This window comes from Cucumis melo, chromosome 6 (assembly GCF_025177605.1).
Source record: "Cucumis melo cultivar AY chromosome 6, USDA_Cmelo_AY_1.0, whole genome shotgun sequence".
Lineage (NCBI taxonomy): Eukaryota > Viridiplantae > Streptophyta > Magnoliopsida > Cucurbitales > Cucurbitaceae > Cucumis > Cucumis melo.
Window position 1 is genome coordinate 37,558,365 of NC_066862.1, and position 23,094 is coordinate 37,581,458.

At 33.0% G+C, this 23,094-nt stretch overlaps 1 protein-coding gene across 2 annotated transcripts; it reads right to left on the reverse strand.

Annotated features, from left to right (window-relative positions):
- Window positions 1-11,980: 11,980 nt before the first annotated feature.
- On the reverse strand, window positions 11,981-14,966 carry LOC103493312 (ras-related protein RABD1). Of its 2 annotated transcripts, XM_008454016.3 has the most exons (8): window positions 14,830-14,966; window positions 14,645-14,717; window positions 14,429-14,476; window positions 14,272-14,319; window positions 13,589-13,660; window positions 13,063-13,218; window positions 12,545-12,648; window positions 11,981-12,328 (listed from the first exon to the last, which is right to left on the reverse strand). In XM_008454016.3, the coding sequence occupies exons 1-8, from the start codon at window positions 14,841-14,843 to the stop codon at window positions 12,238-12,240; spliced, it is 606 nt and encodes a 201-aa protein (XP_008452238.1). In that variant the 5' UTR covers window positions 14,844-14,966; the 3' UTR covers window positions 11,981-12,237. The 2 variants fall into 2 exon arrangements, with proteins under 2 accessions (XP_008452238.1, XP_016901213.1); XM_017045724.2 differs by lacking the exon at window positions 14,429-14,476 and having other exon boundaries at window positions 14,830-14,953.
- Between the last annotated feature and the right edge of the window lie 8,128 nt (window positions 14,967-23,094).

Consider the following 23,094-nt stretch of genomic DNA (forward strand, 5'->3'; position numbering starts at 1 on the left):
CTAAAATGTAGTTGAGTGGCACTGTGGAAGCATTATTACTGCATTACCTATGCTGAGTTGGACAACTTTATTTGAAAAAAAAATTATATAAAAATAGATGAAATCTTAGCTGAAGTGTCATAAAACAACATGATGGAACAGGGATAGCATTATTATAACTTAAGGGAATTTGATTTTGTGAGTTGCTGAATGATTTTATGAGTTGTCGAATGCTATTTGAAGTTGCCAAATGATTTGAAGTTGATATCTGGCCTTTCAAATTGTTTAATTGATTCGATATCAATAATATCCGTTGCTCTTCTGCCACGATTTTTTTAATCTGGTTTCTAATTATCGAATCCCTGGAACAAATTTGTTATGTTGCTTGAAATTCTTATTACCTCTTCAAAATGGCTATCTTACTTAGAAGCAGTAGTACATACTTTTATATATTTGATTTTGCATTTGCCATCATTCTTTTATCTCTGGAAGACCGCAGGAATTTATTTTACTACCAAGTGACTTTTCTGTTGTTATTTCCGTTGTTATACACAAAGTTTTTATTACTGTTTTGAGTGTTTTTGGAATTTTTTTTGCACAGGACATTTATTAATTGATTGCTCCTATGTGGAGTAACATATAGTTCTGATTTCTACACAAAAATTGTTTTCTACACAAAAAATTGTATGTTTTCAATGTTTTTACTTTAGATTGATTAATCTTCTGTGCTTAGTATTTGGTTTGAATTCATACTATGATTTTGGCAACGGACTTATAAGATTAGTTCAATATGATTTCTAATTTTATTGTAATTTTATTTGTAATTCATACTAATTCATACAGCTTATGTCAATAAATTACTCATGGCCTAGTCCTTTACATTTTGGCGATGGACTTATATGATTGATTGAATATGATTTGTATGTCATGATAAGGAATAGTATCCATGTTGAGTGTGATTGAATAAAAAGGGTTTAAATTGAAGATTTTGACGATTTAGCTTCACCATCACTCAACTATTTGTTGAGTGTGATTGAATAAAGAGGGTTTAAATTGAAGATTTTGACGATTAATTAATAAGAGTAGTATCCGTGTTCCTTTTCATTTCTTCCTTGACTTCTTTTCATATTCTCTTTTCTCAAGTAGTGCTTGTTGACCAAGTCGTTGACAGTTGAACTGGTCATTCAATTAAGTGCACCAACATCTCAAAAATGTTCAACAAAAATTGGGTACATTTAAATCGGTATGAAATTAACTAACTTTTAATATTGAGTTAACCTTTAATGCATATTTAACTAAATTAACTTTATTTAATAGTGCTATTAATGAGTATATGGAAAGAGCATGTAATTTTCTACAAGAAGTGGAGAAAAGGAAGCCAAATGCCAACAAATTTTTATGTTCATGTAAAGATTATAGAAACATGGCACATTGTGATTTTTAAATCATATATGAGCACTTGGTCATTAAGGGAATGAACCCTACATATAACTTTTGGTACCATCATGAGGAAGTATGTGAAGGAGATGAAATGGAGAATGAAATTAATGATAGTTTTATATGTGAAGCAACGAACTTCTATGAGAGCACATATATGGTAGAAGAGGACATCATTCATGACAATTCTACATCAAGGAAGGAAAATAATTTTTCTCAAAAGGTGGAAAAGGAAAATACGCCATTGTATGGTGGTTGTACGAAGTATACAAAGATGTCAGCAGTTGTAGCATTGTGCAAACTGAAAACTTTTAATGGTTGGTCAGATACAAGCTTCACTAGCCTTTTTGGGGCTTTTGCATGACATGCTCCCAATGGACAATGTTATTTCAAGATCTATTTATGAAGTTAGAAAATTGTTTAAGGAATTTGATTTAAGTTACCAAAAAATTCATGCATGTGTTAAAGACTGTTACCTATTTAGAAATGAGAATGAAAAGTTAGAAAGTTGTCCTCATTGTGCGAGTTCAAGATGGAAGATTGATGAACGAACAAACTAAATTAAACAAGGTGTGCCCACCAAGGTATTGAGATACTTTCCTATCATTCCATGACTTAAACGAATGTTTAAAATAAATAAAGTTAGTGAAAGTTTACGTTGGCATTGGAGCCATAAAAGTACTGATGGAAAGATCAGACATCTCGTTGACTCTGTTGCATGGGAAACAATTGATAAAAAATGGCCTGAGTTTTTAATGGATCCACGTAATCTTAAGTTGGGCCTTGCTACAGACGAGTTTAACCCCTTCTCCAATTTAAGTAGTCGACATAATTGTTGGTCGGTCATGCTTGTTACTTACAATCTTCCTCCTTGGTTATGCATGAAAAAAGAAAACATAATGTTGACACTGTTGATTCCTGGTCCAAGACAACCCGAAAATGATATTGATGTATATCTACAACCCTTTGTGGAAGATTTATAACAACTATGGAAATGAATACAAGTTTATGATATTGTAGGCAACACACATTTTAATTTGAGATCAATTCTTATGTGGACTATAAATGATTTTCCAGCATATGGAAATCTTGCTGGATGCACTACAAAAGGTAAATATGCATGCTCAACATGTGGAGATAGTACTCGTTCTTATTGGTTGAAAGATAGTTAAAATTTTGCATATATGGGTCATAGATAATTCTTGTCAAGGGCTCATTCATATCGAAGAAAAAAAGTATGGTTTGACGGTAGAATAGAAGAAGAGTTACCCCCCAAAATAGCTACAAGTAGTGCAATTTTGCCCAACTTCAAAATTTTGATCATTGTTGGGGAAAACATGAAAAGAAAAAGAGCAAAAGTCATAAAGAATCATCAAATTAAAGGTGGAAGAAGCGATCGATTTTCTTTGATCTACCATATTGGAAGGCAAACCAACTTGAAGTTTATGATATATCTTATTACATTTCAAATTAGTATGGTTCGAACTATGTCATAAACGATTTGAAACTTTGATTATCTAGGAATTACCAATACGACACAACTTGGATGTCATGCATGTGGAGAAGAATGTATGTGAGAGTATTATAGGTACATTATTAGATATAAGTGGAAAGTCAAAAGATGGGGTTAATGCAAGAAAAGACTTATAACTTTTGAAAATTTGTCCTGACCTGTATCCTCAATACTGTGGAGGAAGAACATCTACCTCTGGCTCCACACACATTGTTGAAGTCCGAGAAGAAATTATTTTGTTCGAGGTTGCACAAACTGAAGTTTCCTGACGGATACAGTTCAAACATTTCAAATTGTGTATCATTAGATGAATGCAAAGTGATGGGGTTGAAGTCTCATGATTATCATGTGTTATGCAACAACTTTTATCAGTGGTGCTTAGAGGTTTGCTCTCAAAAGGTCCAATACATGCAATATACAGGTTATGCTCATATTTTAATAAACTTTGCCAACATATAATTGATAGAGAGGTTATGTTGGATCTTGAAAAAGAAGTGGTGGACATTTTATGTTTTCTTGAAAGGTACTTTCCTCCGTCATTTTTTGACATAATGACGCATTTGGTAATTCATTTGGGTTGCGAAGCCTGCATATGTGGATCGGTTCAATTCCGTTGGATGTACCCATTTGAAAGATACATGTCTTTGGTCTATTCATAATTATGATTTTTCGTGTATTAATAACATTTATTTTAGATACATGAAGGTATTGAAAGGTTATGTACGAAACAAAGCACGACCAGAAGGGTGCATTGCAGCTTGTTACTTAGCTGATGAATGTGTTGACTTTTCAAACAAGTATTTTAAACAATTAGTTGAGGTAGTGAATAGTCAACAACGTAATGAAGAATACCAAAACGATATCATCTTAGAGGGTCGTTCTATATCTTCTGAAACTTCAATTGAACTATCCGATGATGTACTTGAAAATGCACATCGATATGTCTTATTCAACACATCGGAGGTCGAACCATTTATAGAGTGAGATATGACCCTAAACAATATTATTTAATACTGTAATTTAAGTCTATTAATGATAGTAGATTTGGACATGATGCATATGAATGAACTCATGGTTCTAGACAAGAGACTAGAAAAAGATTCCAATCTACTTTGGAAGATTCATACAGAACAATTTCCATTGTGGTTGAAGTCTAAGGTGATACTAACTAATATTTAAACATCCTATCAAATATTGGATATGTGAAACTGTAAGAGACTTTAACTAACAGATAGATATGTTTATTCTTATCAGATTGAATTAGATTCATCCGTTGAACGTTACTCTAACTTGTTAAAATGACTTGCGAATAGACCAAGAAAGAATGCAATGTCTTACACTGGATACATCATAAATGGGAAAAGATTTCACGCAAAGAGTGTTGAAAAATCAACTCAGAACAGTGGTATTGCTGTAGATGCTACAACATTATGTAGATCTAGTGCCAAAGATAAATCTCAAGTAATGGATGTAATTGCTTATTACGGAGTGTTACAAGAAATCATCTTGTTAGACTATTATGTCTACCAACTTCCATTCTTCAAATGTGATTGGGCAAATGTTCGTAATGGAGTAAAAGTTGAGGAATGATTCACTCTTGTTAACTTACATCAAAGTCAAAGCAAGTTTGTACAAGGGTCTTTCATACTCGCCTCCCAAGCCAAACAAGTGTTTTACGCTAGAGAAAATGACACTTCAAATTGGTATGTCATATTAAAAGGACCACCGAGAGGGTTTCACGACTTGGAAATGTACGATGAGAATTATGATGATACTTTGGTTAGTAATGAAAACATAAGTAATGCGGTTGAAGATGTTGATGAAAGTGATGAGCTTACTTATGCAAGACAAGATTGTGAAGGTGTTTTCATTTGAGAAGTTGTTTGAAAAGTAGTTTGAGAGAATGGGAAAGCTGGTTATCTTTTCTCCTTTGCAAGCAGGACTTTCTCTATATATCCTCTTCTTTTTTCTTCTTTCATTATCAGTAACAAGTATTATATTTTGTTTTATATCCAGTTGTACTCCCTTTGTGTTTTTCTTTTTATGTATTCTCATCTCACTTCAATGAATACTTTTACAAGTTATTTTAGGTTGAAATGGAGAGAGGTTTACAAGATACCATGGTCCTAAAAGTAAAAGAAAAGAGAAGGTCTATACGAAGGAAGCTTATTGCCGATAGTTTGCTTCTTCCAAATGAGCAAAACATGAAAAGTTCTCCCATTGATGTCCACCCTAAATGTTTATCACACAAGCCTAATGAGAAGATAGTTGAAGGTAATCCTATATTAGACTCACCAACTGCTCGAACAAGATTAGCAATTTGTAGGCAAGCAACAACTTCTAACGTGAATGGATTTAAAGAACCTCTATTGGAAACGACAACTTTGTCTAATGAGAAGCCAGTTGAAGATCATGTTTTCAATGAAGAACCTCCATTTGAAACGATGACTTTGCCAAAAAAAGACAAGAGGATCTACGAAAATGAAGACAATAGCCGTTGAAAAACAATCAAGAGTGGACATTGTTTTCAATGAATATGGACAACCCATTGGTGATGAATCGATGGATTGGCTTCTTTTCTTGGACCACTAGTGAGGGAGGTTGTACCAGTGAATCTTGAGAATTGGCTAAAACTACCAACAAGATTGAAAGTAGTGTTATGGAAATCTATCCAGGTATTAGGTTACTTTATTTTTCTCTAATAAGTTCATTACATTATTAAGTTACATTATTTTTCATTTCTAACTTTTTTATACTTCAGTCAAGGTACAATGTGCAAGATTGACAAAAAAAAGTTTTTCTTCCAAAAGAAGGGTAGATTATGGAGGGCTGGAAAATATCATTTAGTAAAACAAATTCGAGATGCTCCAACAAAGGATGCAATTTTGAAGCTAATGCCTGATAATTTGCAATCTATAGATGATTGGATGGATTTTGTGAGTGAGAAGACTAGTGTAAACTTCAAGGTATATGAATCTCTACTTCAAAACATATACACTTACATTTGATTATTATTAATTTATGTGAAGTTTGAATGTCTTTTATTTGAGTAGTTGAAAAGTGAAAAGTATAAAGCCATGAAGAAAAAACAACTCCCACATACATGTAGTAGAAAAGGGTATGCTCGTTTGACCGAAGAGATGGTAAAGTTTGTTACTATACTTCAATTTTGCTTTCATATCGTATATGTGGTTTCATTGTATAAATCTCATTTTGCAGAGAAAAAGTAGTTCAGATCCATCTTCGTTCACAAGAGTTGCATTATGGACTAAAGCACACAAAAGGAAGGATGGACAACCGGTGAATTCACAAGTTGCTGAGACACTTGTATGTCTTCTTTACAAATTGTGTTCTTGTTGTTAGACTTGATTATCGTTGCTGAATCTTGTCGATATCTTTGATTATATATGTTGTTGAGTCTTTTTGTGTGCAGGAATCTTTAGCTTTTGTAATGATTTTTGATATTCAACCAAATATTGTGTTTGCTTACATTTAGCCTTCTTTTTCCTAAATATAATAGCCTTCTTTTACACCTGAACTTAGAGGTGCTTAGCTTGTGTACAATATGCTAAAGAGTTTTGTTCTATTTTTTCTTTTTGGTTAATTCCTTTAGCTACAATGTAACAGCCTTGTCGTTCAGATGGTGTCATTGTGAAGGTAATCTGGAAATGTTCTCATGATGTCATGATCTGATTTGTATTTAGCTTATGACTCATGAAATTATAACAGCACAATACTGAATTAAATTTATCAAGTACCTGTTTCCATGTGTTTTTAGTATGTGTTTTAATGATGAAATTGTTGTTTCTCATTTTTAACTGTGCCGTTTTTTTGCCTTTTAATGATGTCAATCTTTTAGCTTTTAAGTAGAGGAAGTACTCTTTCATTATATTACCTAAGTTTAGTTCTTCTAATTTTTGACAGTGACGAAAAATACCTTCAGTTTAGTTCTTCTAAAGTTACAAAATAGTAAGTAAAAGTTACAGCAAGCCATAATAATAAAACACTTGCTAAACAGTAGCTTAGATCTTTAATTATAGCAAGCCAAAATATCTATAGTCTACTAAGAATTATGTTACAACAGCTTAAATCTTTAATAAAACAGTAGCTTAGATCTTTAATTACAGCAAGCCAAAATACCTACAGTCTACTAAGAATTATGTTACAGCAACTTAAATCTTTAATAAGACAGTAGCTTAGATCTTTAATTACAACAAGCCAAAATAATAAAACAGTAGCTAAAAGTTACAACAGCTTAGATCTTTAAGAATTGTTAAGAAGTGTTTGTTATACTCCTTTTTTTGGTTTGGGGGGGTGGTTAGATAGAATTTATTTTAAACCTTCTCCAAAGATGTTAGATAGAATTGCTAAACATCACTTTGACTAAGCATAATGTTAGATATGTGTTTATATATTGCTAGGAGTGCATTGAACAAACTGAGGGTGAGACGACAGTTTCAACAACAAACGTGGTTGATGATGCTTTGAGTAAAGTTCTTGGCCCCGATCGTGGTTATGTAAGAGGATTTGGGTTTGGTGTGACTCGTTCAAAACTATCTCTTTTGTCTCAACAAGATCACAAGTCTAAGGTTCTTGAAAAAGAATATTTGAAGATGAAGGAAGAAATGGTATAAATGAAAACAATGAAAGATGAAATGATAGAAATGAAAGCACTTATGTTATCTTATTTAAAGAAACATGTATTTCTTTTTTTCTTTTACTAACTTAGATTCTTTTTTTTCTCGTAGGAGTTAACTATATTTTTGGTTTCATATGAGATTATCATAGATTGAACCAAGTGAGGAACTTTCAAATGCTACTGCAAGTGTGCTTAAGTGACTAAATATTCCTCCAACTTGTCCAATGCCTTCTTCATCGGTAAATTTATTTGTAATAGGATGAAAATTGTTTATGATGTCATTATAGTCTTATTCTAGTATCTCATATTTGTCTTTTGACAGAGTATCAATAACCATGGTCAAACTAAGTGCAAGTTATTAGATTGGTATGACTCGGGAGAGATTGTTGCTGAAGGAAGATGGTCTTCTAATGATCAAACTGCTTTGGTTCATCATGTTCCTATTAGTTCACGTGCGATTAGAGTATGGGTTGATGTAGCAAAGAAACCGAACGCATATTTGTGGAGGCCAACATCAGAAATGACATGTATTGAAGAAGCTTTGGGAAGTATAGTTGCATGGCCATCTGATAAAGTGATCATTAGTATGTTGTCTAATTCTAATATTTTTTTTGTCTACATTTGTTAAAGATTTTCTATACTTGTCTAATTAATATATGTTTTATAAATTTATGTAGGTGAATGAAATGGAGTTGTCTTAACCAGAGGACTAAAGATTGTATACTTATGACGAACTTTGCTTGTAGACTTATGATGAACTTTGTTTGTATTTTAAGGGTTAATTTGTGTGGTTGATACATTATTTACTAATGTGTATTTTGATTGTTAATGTGTATGGTTGGTACATTTAGAATGACTACATTGTTTGGTAATTTTAATACATTATGAATGGTTTTATAGATTTTTTAGAAAAATGTTACCTATATTTTGGTTAAAAACGATTAAATAGCATTATTATAGCTTTATTACAACTAGAAATACTCTATTATAACTCAATATTATAGCTATAAATGCTATACTATAGCATTGAAAAAGGCTATTATAGCTGAAAATTATAGTTATAAAAAATATACTATAACATCAAGAAAATGCTATTATAGTTGAAAATTATAGTTATAAATACTATACTATAGCATCGCAAAAAGGTTATTATAGCTGAAAATTATAGTTATAAATACTATACTATAGCGTCGCAAAAGAGCTATTACATCTCACAGATTGCACATTATTTAAGCTATATAAATTTATTATAGCTCTAACGAAAAATGCTATCAAATGTTTTTATAGCAACGTATATAAGTTATATCTTCAAACTTTACGATAACACAAATTATAACTTCGGAAAAACGCTATAAAAAGCCCCAGACTTTTAATAACATGGGTTGTCAGGACTTTCGAAAAACGCTATAAAAAGTCTATTATAGCGTTTTTCGTTAGCTATCGTTTAAGTTATTTATTGTAGTGGAACTTCTGTTCATTCGGTAGTATCCTTAGATCTGCATAGGTAAGGGAAGCTAATCATTGCTGGCCTAGTAAGCCTCTCATTTCAGGGATAAGATCGAGTGGATAGCTAGGGATATAGGGTGCAAGACAAAATTCACTCCTACCCACTTCTGAGATAATAGATAGGTTGTTCCCTTAAGGACTGAATCCAAGTCTTGAACAAGAGGCCCCACCTTCTCATTGACCCGAGAAGGATTCAGGTTTATAGGTTGGACCATAAACCAATTGTTCAATAGTGGATTAGTGGGTCTTAAGGAGCAAGATGTAATCTCGGGGGTAAAACGATATTTTGACCCAGCCAAGATTACGAACAACCTGTGAAGGATCAACTTACTCATCATGGTTATAGCAGGTGGACAAAAATATATCTATAGTGAGGGGAGTGCAATTAAGAGTCTTTAGTGGAATGACTCTTTAGTTAACGAATGTTGATTAAGCTTGGTCTAAAAAAGTTTAGCCAGTTAATCTCGAATCGTTGGAGCCCATGATCTATAGGTCCATTAGGTTCCCCTACTAGCTCATATGGATTCAACTAAGAATAATATGTTGGAATAACTCGAATTGTTCGAATTAGGTAAAGAGAGAGAAACCGACAAGTGTATATGATATAAGTCGGTAAATATAAACTTCATACTTTATGTTTAAATATGATTTAAATAATAAAAATATGAATGTGGATTCATATTTAGAAGCTTGGAAAGTTTTGAAACGGTCAAAGTTGTAAAAGTCAGCATGTTGATTTTTCACTTTGAAAGACAAAACTTTGACCGGATTTATATTCAAATATGATTTGAATTTTAGAAAAATGAATACGGATTCATACTCAGGAGGTTGAAATTAGTTAAGACGGATAAAATAGCAAAAAGTCAAAAAGTTGACTTTTGACTAAGAAAAGTCACAAGTTGACTTTGACTTAATTGGTCAAATGACCAAATTGCCCTTTGACTAATATATTTATTACTAAATGTTAGTGAGAAATGTGACAGCTTGTAATGAACTTATAAGCCACTAATTCCATTAAGGGTTAATGAATTAATTAGGTGTTGAGATTACATAAAAGAAAATTGCATGTATTTTGCATGTAATTTTCTATATAAACTTCCATTTATAGAATGCGAAGAGGATGATGAAAATCTCATGAAAAACCACCAAACGATACACCTTCCTCCTTCTATCTCTCTAAGATTTCCTTCATAAAAACGAGTCCCACAACTCGGTTCTTAGTCCTGAGATTAGTAGGTCAACATAGTGGTTGTCCTTTGCTCATGATCTTCAGGCAGACAAGAAGTTTTAAAACGAAGAAGAAGTTGAGAACTACAAAGGTAAGCTCATAGTTTACCTTCTATATTCTTCGTTTAGGTCTGTCGTTTAGTTGTTACATGTTAATTTCTAAATCGTTTAGATGCATATAGAGTAAAGCATGATCCTTGTCTTTCGCTGCATGTTTCTCTGGTGTTTTTTTTTTCCTTCAATATCCACATGACCATGTAGTTCTTTTCGATCACTTAGATCATATCCACGATAGCTCTTTGAATTTATGTATGTTTGAAACTTTGAATATATAAATATTGAACATGTACTACAATTTAAACCTTACAAACATTAGGAATGTACAAACTGACAACCCAGCTCATATTTTACAGGTTAGGTCAAGAAATTCATTCGGATTGTCAACCCAACCAATCTGAAAAACATGGATTGTGTTGAGAATGTTTCTCGATCCAATCTAACTCAATCCGTAACGTTAGGTTTAATGAGTTGACATGACTAACACATCTCTTTTTTTTTTTTTCTGCCCATCATTGTCAATCACTTAAAATATAATAGTACTTCACATTGCTTTATAATTTGTCTCTCTCAATCTAACAATGGAATATCTAGGAAGTATTTTCTCTTTTTGAGTAGAAATTGGACGGAAGATTTGAACTTGAACTTCTTGTCCTCGAAAACATCCAAGTAACAGTTAAGCTAAATTCATATTGACAATTATAATATATTTCCTTCAAACCATAAAAGACAAAATTTAAAATGAAACGAAGAAGCAATCTTGGCATGCATATGAAGATTGAAATTCCAAAATCTTTAGAAGATTTGATTAGGCGGAAATGATGTATTGATCCTGATTTAGTCCTAATTGGAAAGTATTTAAAATGGAAAAAGGACAAACTGGCCACTTATAAAATGTAATGAATTAAATCTGAAGTATTTCAAAATGGTATATGACAAACTGCCAACTGATGAAATCATGATTTAAATCACATAAAGGTGCATTGAACCCCAAAACTCTACAATATAATACAGTATTGTGATGGAGAATTGAATTTATGACTAAGAAAATATCAAAACATTCGATCACGGCTTCTCAACGTTACAAAGATGGATGGGATAAATAGATTTTTTGCAATACATTCCTATTTGCGATATCTGTCTATATTTTCTATAATAACTAATTTTTCTGTTGTGTTATATTTACAAACATTTTGAACTTAATTACTATATTCATATACGTGTAACCGTTCCCTATTAAACATTATATACAAACCTTCTCGATTTAATCCAAAAGCTTCATCCACGAGCTTGTAATGAAGGATAGGGCAAAAGGTCCGTACCTCCAATTTAAATAGTTAAAAAGATTCAAGATGACAGGTCCATAAATTAAAATCAATTGTCAATGGTGGCGTTAGAGGCAAAGGACTGCCCCATATCACAAGTCGATAACATCTGAGCTCAACGATCCTCAGGCTAGACATGATTTATGAACTCTAAGGAAAGGCGTGCCTAATCGAGCAACAGTGATGTGGCTTGGACGTGTCCCAGAATTAACATTTGACATAATGAAACTATACTCAATGAATAAAGAAAAAGTAATGGCCATTCTCCTCCCTACCCTTTACAACTATAATGTTGTGGAATAGTTTTCTTTACTCCAAACTACACTGATATAATTCTCTCCAAACTTTAGCATATAGTGGTGATTAGGAGAGGGAGAGAGAGTATCCAAAGGTAACTGTCACAAAGCATTTATACACACAAGGATTCAAACGGGGAATAATTCACAATTACATAGAGATCCTTGAGCCAACACAAAGTAAACACAATTTCATCTTCTTAAGAAACTTGTTAACTTAGATTATACCATTATATAATAAGGCGTGAGAGTAAATGCTCAACTGCAACAGCTGCTCTTTTGTTGAATTGGCTGCCCCTTCATTTGCACATTTCCTGACGACTTGGACGAAGTTGGCTGGCTCCCCATTCTAATAAACATTTTGAATTGTCAAAAACGATATAATGAGAGAGAGATTCAACATTAAGCCAATAATGGAAAAAGTCCACTTTCCAGATAAGCAAGTTGATTGAAACAACCTATTGAATTTCTCAACGATCTTGGAGGAAAAGTGAAGAAAAAAAGGATAAAAAAACCATGCCACAACATTATAGTTGTAAAGGGTAGGGAGGAGAATGGCCATTACTTTTTCTTTATTTCAGCAGCCATAGTTAAGAAAGCTTGCTCCACGTTGATCGAGTCTTTTGCACTCGTCTCTAGAAAAGGGATTCCGAGCTCTTCTGCAAATGCCTACAATCCATCCATGACAAAGAAGCACGATAAATCAAAGTATTAAGTTATCTCATCTTCTATATTCTAGAGGACAGGTCAAGGAGAAGTAGTCATGAGAGAGAAAGGAATAAGACCTAAAACTATTGATACTTGACAGAGGTTATATTAAAACTTGAAGTTCAGAAATAAAAGTATAGTTGATTTACTTTGAAGGTCATCGAAAATAATAGGAACATTCAATCAAATGTGGCTGAATGAATTTGCAAAAAATTTGTAGACAATCACTTGCGATTATACAAGGAAGAATAAATTGTGGTACCAAAACACTAGCATATTAATAGGCAGGTCCTGCTGAAAACCTAAAAGTGGAAGCAAACTAAAAGAAAAGTTGAAGTTTTAAGACTAATGGCATAATTAAAATAAAAACCATACCTTCGCTGTCTGCGTGTCAACAACCTTGTTCTCAACTAAATCACACTTATTTCCTACTAAAAGCTTGCATACACTATCATTAGCATATCTATCAATCTCATTCAGCCATTGCTTGATGTTGTTAAAGCTCTCCATTTCAGTAACATCATAAACAATCTGTTGCAATTCAAACAAAATATTAGTAACAATGGCGCAATTCTTTGATTGCAGTTAACTAATGAATCTGAACTAAAAAGAAAGAAGCAAAAAAACAATCCCCAACTCACTTTCTAGGCAAGCTATTTTAAGAAATCAGAATGCATCCTCCCAATTTACCATAGATATTGGCCCAAGGGGTTTTTCTCCAACACGACTAATACAAACTGATATTGGCTTAAGGGCTAATAGCACTAATAACAATAAGACCTTCAGAACAAAATCTTCCAGACAAGAGCCATAAAACTACATGCTAAGAACAAGGATGAGAGAGATATAAATTCAACATACAAATATTTTGATCCCTTAACTTGATAGGGAAGATTCTTACAATTATTCCATGTGCACCTCTGTAATAGCTACTTGTTATAGTCCTGAATCTCTCCTGACCAGCAGTGTCCCACTAAAAGAAATAAAACAATAGAATCAGTCCAAACTTCTGTGTGCCAAATTAGGTTTTGACAAGTCCTTGAAAAGATGAGGAATACAGCTTTAGTAAAAAAAGGAAGACAGAAGAATGAATTAGACAGTCAACACTAAATGTAAAGGTTACTACACATTCACTTTCATGTCTCCAACAATTTGCACAGCAACATTATCCACCGTTTCCTGTTAGTCTTTTAATGATGACAACAGCTTTTATGTCAGATGGACTAGCATAGAAGATGGAATCAGGCATGTAAAATATGATTGAAGCTGAAAATACAGCATCATCACAACCTAAGTAAAGCATCTGATTCGTACCAAAATGATGGATGTTTTCTGAAATTTAATAGAAACCACACCATATTTTGGCCTTTCTGATACAAAAAGGCTTACTTTTTAGCCAGAGCACAAGAAAGTAACGGCAGGCTACATTATCATACATGCAGACATACGTTTATTTCCCCTATGAATAAGCTCTCCCAAGGCCATTTAAATGCTCAATCACGCAGCAAAAAGCCAAAAATATATGTCCAGTATGAATAAGAAAGAAAATTTTATAAAAACAAGAAACTATGCAAGCCCACTCACAATCTGGAGCTTAATGGTCTTTCCATCCAGTTCCACAGTTCTGATTTTCTGGAAAAAGAAAAAGAAAAAACACAGAAGATTACCCATAAGTAGTAAAATCCACAAGCAATGGCAATGGCACACAAAAGCTTTATATGTAAACGGTTTCAAGACTCACGAAATCAACTCCAATTGTACTTATATAGCTATCCACATAAGAATCATCCTGAAAGAAAAAGAAAAAAAGATAGCTTTATGTTGTACTGATGAAGATAACCCCCTAAAAAACACTAGAGAAAGCCCTAAATCATCACCCATTTCCACAATCCGAGACATAAAGAGATGAAATTAACAAAAAAAAAAAAAAAAGGACGGCAGAAATCAAAGGTTGTACCGCAAATCTGAGAAGAAGGCAAGATTTTCCGACGGAAGAGTCGCCGATTAGCAAGAGCTTGAACAAATAATCACTACAAAAGGGGGAAAACATAAAGAAGAAATAAGATATGGGAGGAGTTGGATTGAAGAAGGGAAATAGAGGTAAAAGAAGAAATGAAGAAGAGAATTGAAGTATTAACATACTATTCGTTGCTCATGGCTTGAATCGAAATGGGAAAAAATGAATGTGTGTCGTTGGATTTGTGTGGGAATCTTAGAACCGAAAGCGAAGGTGAGAAAGTGGGAGTGAAGTAAGAGACCCGTTTGATGATGATTATTGTTCTTAAAATAAATAAATAAATAAAAGATAAGAAAAAAATATTATTAATTAAAGTTTTGTCTTCTTCTTTCAAACTTGCTTTAGTAGGCGTTCCTTCTTCCTTTTTTTCAAGTTTCGTACGTAAATTCAATTTTTGTGTTTAATGTTTTCTTTTTCTTTTCCAATTTTGAATTCGGTAAAAAAATATCATTTTTATCTACTGTCTCCTTGACCCTTATCTTTCTAACCTACAAATATTAGGTCAATTATTATTAAACTAAGTTAAATTTATTTAATTATTTTAATTTAGTCTATGTTTTAAAAATATGTACGTATAATCAATAAATTTTAATTTTAATCGTATTACTAGTTTTTAGTTGACTTTTTCAAATTTTTTTATTTTTTTATATTTTTAGAAATATATTCACATGATTGTATAATTGCATGAGTATTATTAATTGAAATTGTACAAACTTTGAAACATACTAATCAAAGGAAGGATAAACTAACATGTCCGAGGTTATTTGAACTTTCACTTTATCTCTAAAAGGTACTTCTTAATAGGGGTGTAAGATTAGCATTGTGTTTGGTTAGTTTAAAATTTGAGTTCAGTTGGGTTATTTACTTCGAATTAGATTGAGTCTCGTGTTGGGGATTGAAGAACTTAGCTCAACCTAACTCAACTTGAATTAATGATATATATATGTGTGCGCGCGCCTATGTTCATATTTTATTATTGACTTAGTAAATAGAAAAGATTTAGATAAGTGGACTTCTTGTTCTTTATTTCACGTCGCTCCTCTTTCTATTATCTCTTGACTCACCCTCTCGGCCTCTCATCTCACCTTCACTACCTAGTCAGCTTCTCATATTCGATCATCTCTCCCTCTCAGCTTCGATTGTCTCCTTTCATCTCCATTCGCGCTCGACTCTCCCTCTTAGTCTCCCATCTTCGACTCTTCACAGTCACTTCGTCGTCACCGTTAATATAAACTTTATAAATAAATCCCAAAGTAAATTTGAACATTTCAAATTACAACCAATATAAATAAATCTCATTACTCTTTATGAGCTAGGAAGGGGACCTAATGGACCTACAAATCAGAAGCTACAACGATATGAGATTAATTGGCTAAACTCATTAACCACATTAATCAATATTCGTTAACTGTGCGTACACTCCACTAAAGACTCACAGCTGAACTCTTCTCACTATAGATATATTTCTGTGTCCACGGATATAGACCAATACCAGTAAGTTAGTCCTTCACAAGTGTTCGTAACTCCAGCTGGGTCAAATTACCGTTTTACCCCTGGGTTACCTCTAGTCCTTAAATACCAGTGCTCCTCTAATGAACAACCTGTTTATGGTCCAACCACTAAACAGAAACCCCTCTCGTGCCATTGAGAGGGTAGGGCCCTTTGTTCAAGTCTCGGAGACACCATTTAAGGGAACACTTATCTACTTACCCTAAAGGTGGGAAGGAGTGAATTCCATCTTGTGTGATTATGTTCCCAGCTCTCCACTCGGTATTGTCCCCAAAATGATAAGAATATTGAGTCGGCAATCTGGCCACTCTCACTCGTATAAATCAAAGGACAATCCCTCGCAAACAGGAGTTCATAATACACTCAGGATTAAGACTAAGTTACCTAGGTCATCCTAATGAAATAGCAATCCAACTAGTTAACGGAGTTACATCTAGTGATTACTATTTCGTGGTCCAGTCTTATGCAAACTCATTGCATAGGATACCCTCACTCGCATGTCACATACATGAACGCATTTGATCAATGTGTCTGTATCAAATACAAAGTGAGCCGTATCCATAGTGTTAACAGGATAAGGTACCCAACCTTAACCCTATACTATAGACTCTTTAAGCTGATCTTGAACATTAATCCCTGTATGTCTCTACATACTGTTCAAGACTCATCAAACAGCTTAGGATGTTAGTTTATTGGATTTGGGTTATTAAGACAAAACTAATAAAATAATCAATAACACTTATTGAAATTAAATAATAAAATACTTTATTAATGACGGTCAATTGATTATATTTACTATCTACGAGTTTTAGGACATAAAATCCAACAGCATTGTCACCGGCACAAGTCACTCCACTTGGCTCTCCCTCTTAGTCTGAATCTCCCTTGTTAGTGATTATTTATTTTTAGTTTTTTCTTCATTGATGAATGTTTGAATTTATGGATGTGTGTGCTTATATGGATGTGATAGGTACAAAAATTTTAAATTTAACAAACATTAAGAATTAGAAAAAATAACAATACAACCTGATAAACCCAACTCATATTTTAAGGGTTGGATTGGGTTGTATATATCATTCGGGTTATTCGGGTTGATCCCAAAATGTCCTCCAACCCATCTCGTTTATACTCTTACTTCTTAATATGTTTATTAAAAAACTATAACTACTTACTTTTTTGAGAAGTTACTATTCCTATTTGTTTTGACTGGTTTAGATGAAAACAAACATAACGATCTTCACACTAAACAAAATGAATCTTCATCTAAGTTACGTGTTAGATGGAATAATGATATATTCAACTCAACTCTCAAGAGATTAGCTACCCATAGTAGATGATAAAGTAAAAGTGAAAGCAAAAAAGATGAAGAAGTTCATGGATATATAACAATGTATTAAATGTAAAGAAAGTAAAGGACTAGTTCAGTGGAAACAAGAAATATAAAAGTAAGAAATAAAATTGGTGAGGATGAAGATGTCGAGCACAAGGTAGTTGTTTCTTACTTTCCAGCGCTTAGGTGACATCATGTCCTTGCATTGGTGTTCCAAGACGGAGAATGGTGGTTGGCTTAGGCTTTAATTTCGAGCTTCACCTTAGATGATGGTCAAAGAAGATGAACTTGGGGGATCTTCTCTTTTTTTCCCTCTGGCACTAACTTTGGAACTTAGGAATTTGAAACTTGGGAGCTCCCTCTCTCTCTTGTTTGCCCCCTTTATGCATTATAGTTTCCTCGGACACAACTATGATAAGTCATAGCAATAATGTTGATCTCTAGTGGTTACCTAAATAGAGTGCAACATATGAGCTCATCCCTGGCTAGTGGTTGAGGATGTTAGCATGTTAAGTTGCAGGCATATCGCTGGCTATCACAAGCAATATTTTCTTAGCTCTTGAACAGTGGATAAGTGCATGTGTTGGACATAGCTTGGACTTCATTAGACGTGTTACACATTTATTGCCATAAGGTCACCCATGTAGAGTTGGCTATAATTTTTTTGCATGTTTTACTATATAATTGTGCATTATTTAGACAATTATAGTATGATATTCAACAAAATTCTAATCTAGCCTACTTGTAGCACATGATGGAATTTTCGCGTAAAGATTAACGAAGTTAACATGCATTTTAACTATTTTTCTCTCATAAACTCTTATAATAACTTGTATTTCTACAAGCTATCAATTTCTAGTAGAACAATTAATTGTTATTAAAATTCTTTAAACAAAAACAAGTTCTTAAAAAGATTACTATTGTGTACGTTTTGATAAAAGTTGAGTTTTTTAAAAAAATTAAATCTTATAAATACTACTTTCGCTCACAAGTTTCTATATCTACTATTCACTTAATACTCATGCTTTTAAAAATCAAAGTCGAACTTTTAAAACAAAAAAAAAACTATTTTTCAAAAACTTGTTTCGGAATTCAAGTGCCTCTTTAAGATAGATGAAAATCATAATATATGGGAATTGAAAGAAAATAATCACAAATTTCAAAAACAAAAACAAAAACTTGTTCGACATGTTTCGTAGTCGTATGTTATGAAGCTTTTAATGGCTCTACATATGCAACTATGCTTTATGTGAGATGTTATTTTCAATATATGATGGTGTTCTTTTCATGTAATAACCTTAATAAGTGCCTTTAAAGATGAATATATGACAACTTCGTACAAGTTTTCCTATCTTAGGCTCAAGTGTAAGCTTAAGATAGGTTTTCTGGGTGAATCCAGGTTCGAACGTAGGGACTTAATGTTAGTACTAATTATATTGCCTAAATGAACTCTTGCGATGAATATATATAAAGTAAATGTGTACTTAATATGTGTTGAATCAAATCATAAATAGAGGTGAAATGCAACATATGACATGTTAAGTGGAGGTGTGTGGCTAAGACGAACTAGACAATTACATGTAAAAGCAACATGATGTGAAGTGATGGAGGAAATACACTACATTATAGTAGGATAAAGAAGACCAACTAATGGATAAAGAAGACCAACTAATTTATAGTCTCTTTAAACAATGCATAATTAAGGGTCTTAACGTAGGTTTGAACAACTAGACACGATATGACAAAATTTTACATTATCTTATTATTATATACAAAAAATGTCATTTTGCAGGTTTGGGATACTTTTTTAGTCCACAATCTTATTATTATTTTACATTTTCATGTTTTTTTTAAATTTAATTTTACATTTTTTTTCAATAATTTTTCGTATCAAACACCTTTATTTTAGACAAATATAATTTTCTTCAATTTCACATGAACCATAGGATGATAAAAGCTAGCACACTCCAAATCTTGCCTGTCTTGAGCTTATTAGACTTAGGTGGATCTCATTAGTCTTAGAAGGCCACCACGACTGTTACTAGGACCAAAAGAGATAACATAAGAAGGAAGAACACATATTCAACAGTTTTCTAGAGCACTAAGATTTTCACATGATATGATAGGTAGTCTTCTTATGTGTTATGTAGCAAAAAAGAAAAGAAAAAAAAAAGAAACAAAGTGGGTTAGTATGAATCACTCTGAAAGTAGATTTTCAGAAGTAGGGATAAGGTCATCAAAGATTCTCGAACAAGAGATTTGGATCTCTTCCTTACCCTCCTCCTCTCTCTTCCTCTCCCTCCACCTTTGAGAGCTTCATTATGTTAGAGAAAGAAGCTGCAAACTGATCCCCAAATAATACATTTTTTTTTATAGTAAACTTGCCTTTTTCTTGTCAAAGTTTCAATAACACCTCATCATTAATCTACTTTTGACCTAAAGAGATATTAAAACTATTCTTTTAATCATAAGGGAGGAACAACTACACAATTCTCCTTTTAATAGTAAAAGGACACATTCCTTTCTTTTGCCTCTTTCATAAGTGTTACTAGATTAAAAATTTCTTATGTTAGATACCCAAAGGTCCTAAAAAATTGAGATATTTCAACCATTACCCACCATCTGACACCTGACCCTTTGTACGAGCTTCATGATCCTCTAGTTATGTTTTGCAAGCATTGCCTAGCTAGTTAAACATTATGAAGTCTCTAAAATCAATGCCCTTTTTCTATAATCTTTCACTAATTGTGAAAGAGTTATATTATTCAATACATAGTTATGGATACAAAGAATGAATATTTATAATAATCCAACTGGTTATAACCCCTCTTAAATAGAATGTTACTAATTATTAACCTTCTAACAAACTTCTTTAACTATTGACGAGTTGCTGATTTACAAACTCACCTCCTCCATCGACTCTAAAAGGTTTTCAACAAATGATTTCAAGCATTGAAAGATATGATAAATATCAGATTTCTTAGCTATAGGAAATAACTATGTGTATCTCGAGAAGTCATCAACAAACAGAATATAATAATTGTAGTCATTTATTGATAGTTCAAGGGCATGACCCCACACATCACTGTGTACAGATTGTAATGGATAGGTGGAATGATTGAGAATGAGGAAAGGAAAGTTTATGCATTTTTCCATACAAACAAATTCACAAACAAAATATGGTTTAGTACATGTAGGTAGATGTAAATGTTTAAGAACAGAGTTTAAGACTTGTAGATGAGGATGACCTAACCAATTTTGCCAAAAAAAAAAAAAAGAAGTAAAAGACGACTTGATTATAAGCTTGGAACAAAATTTGGCCCGTAGTTTTATCCTAAATGCATGGTAAAGGTATTAGCATCAAAGATAATTGAGCAATTGTTATCAAGACAGTTGATGGAAAGAAAGTAAATTGGTAGAAATATTTGAAACATAAAGGAGATGAGTTAGATTGAAAGAAGAGTATTGAGAGTAGGAAAGTTTACCACGGCCTGTATGAGAAATTGGAAGGTTATGAACACTTTCAATTGTAATATTGTCTTCCTTATTGTATTCATTTGCTAAAGACATATTATTACACTTAGAGGTACTATGTGCATTACAACCGAAATCAACCAACCAAATAGTGTTTCTGAGTATCTTGACCATTGATATATTGAGAGTTCTTAGTTGCAACTATGACAGTTAGTTGATGAGATAGATGCTTACCTAGATACAAATAATTCATCTTGTTAGAACAATTAAATGCAGTGTGTCCATGACAAAAGCATGCTTGACAAAAGACTTGAGGTTCATTGAAATTTGAGTTATTCGAATGAAAGTTTGGCTGTTGATTTTTGAAACCTTTGCCTCTCTCAAAGCCATAAATAGGTCCAAAGTTTGAACACCTTCTTCCCGAGTTTCCTCGACCTCTTCCTCAAAATTGATTCATATTGTTTTGAGAATTGTTTGGTTTTTGTCGTGAGAAGTTTTGAGACAAAGCAAACATGGCAGTTGGTTAGAAGAGAATTTCTTCTCTTTTGGTATGTTTAGCGATAACAAATTCTTTAACTTTCATCGAGGTATACAATTTAGAGAAAGAAATTGATTGTGAACGAGTTCTCATTGAGGTGCAAAAAGTATTATATTAATCCGGGATACCGTTCAATGCCTAAATCAATAGGCCTTCATCAAGAAAAATGGTCGAAACATTTGCCAGTTTAACATCAAACGATTGTAGATTTGTCTTTAATGTAGTAATATTTTACCGAGTTGGAAGAGTAATGTTTCTCGAGTGTAGTCCATACCTTATAGAACGAAGTGCATCCAACAATATGTACTGCTGGGGCTTTGTGAGATAATGTCACACATTGATTAGCATCATGAGAGCCTGATCCTTAGCAATCCAATCATCATACAATGGATTCACAACCATAGTAGTAATGGAGATTGATGATGATGGTTTGTCGAAAGTAGTAGCCTTAACAATAATCCTGATGGCCGGAGTTGTATCTGAACCATCAACGAAAGGGAAGAGCTTGTATGCCTTCACCAAAGAGGAGAATTGAAATTTTCAAAGGACTTTTAATTAGATGAATCAATGCATATTGAGATAAGATTGCAGATGTTGGTGATAAGAAATTGAGGAGATTGAATTTCTCTTGGTTGAGTATCAAACATGGAAGTCATGGATCTTGGAAAGAAGAAATTGGAGACATAGGTCAGTAGCTCTGATACCATATAAGCTTTCACTAATTGAAAGCGTTACATTATTCGATAAATAGTTATGAATACAAAGAATGGATAGTTTAACATCAAACGATTGTAGATTTGTCTTTAATGTAGTAATATTTTACCGAGTTGGAAGAGTAATGTTTCTCGAGTGTAGTCCATACCTTATAGAACGAAGTGCATCCAACAATATGTACTGCTGGGGCTTTGTGAGATAATGTCACACATTGATTAGCATCATGAGAGCCTGATCCTTAGCAATCCAATCATCATACAATGGATTCACAACCATAGTAGTAATGGAGATTGATGATGATGGTTTGTCGAAAGTAGTAGCCTTAACAATAATCCTGATGGCCGGAGTTGTATCTGAACCATCAACGAAAGGGAAGAGCTTGTATGCCTTCACCAAAGAGGAGAATTGAAATTTTCAAAGGACTTTTAATTAGATGAATCAATGCATATTGAGATAAGATTGCAGATGTTGGTGATAAGAAATTGAGGAGATTGAATTTCTCTTGGTTGAGTATCAAACATGGAAGTCATGGATCTTGGAAAGAAGAAATTGGAGACATAGGTCAGTAGCTCTGATACCATATAAGCTTTCACTAATTGAAAGCGTTACATTATTCGATAAATAGTTATGAATACAAAGAATGGATAGTTATAATAACCAAATTGGTTATAACTCTTCTTAAAGTGAGTGTTACTAACTATCAACCTTCTAAGGACTTCTTAATCTCTATTAGATAACACTTCATTTCTTGCTAACACGCATCTCTTCTCAAATATGCTAGCAGTCATTCCTCTTATTTTTCACACAAAAAATGGCCACACGTCC

Bases quoted from the DNA above. Each gene is read 5' to 3' on its own strand.
- LOC103493312 (XM_008454016.3), bottom strand. The intron at 14,477-14,644 runs GTACAACCTTTG...TTTTTCTTTCAG, and splicing joins GCCTTCTTCTCAGATTTGCG to GATGATTCTTATGTGGATAG. The intron at 12,329-12,544 runs GTAATGGCCATT...AATGTTTATTAG, and splicing joins GCTGCTGAAATAAAGAAAAA to AATGGGGAGCCAGCCAACTT.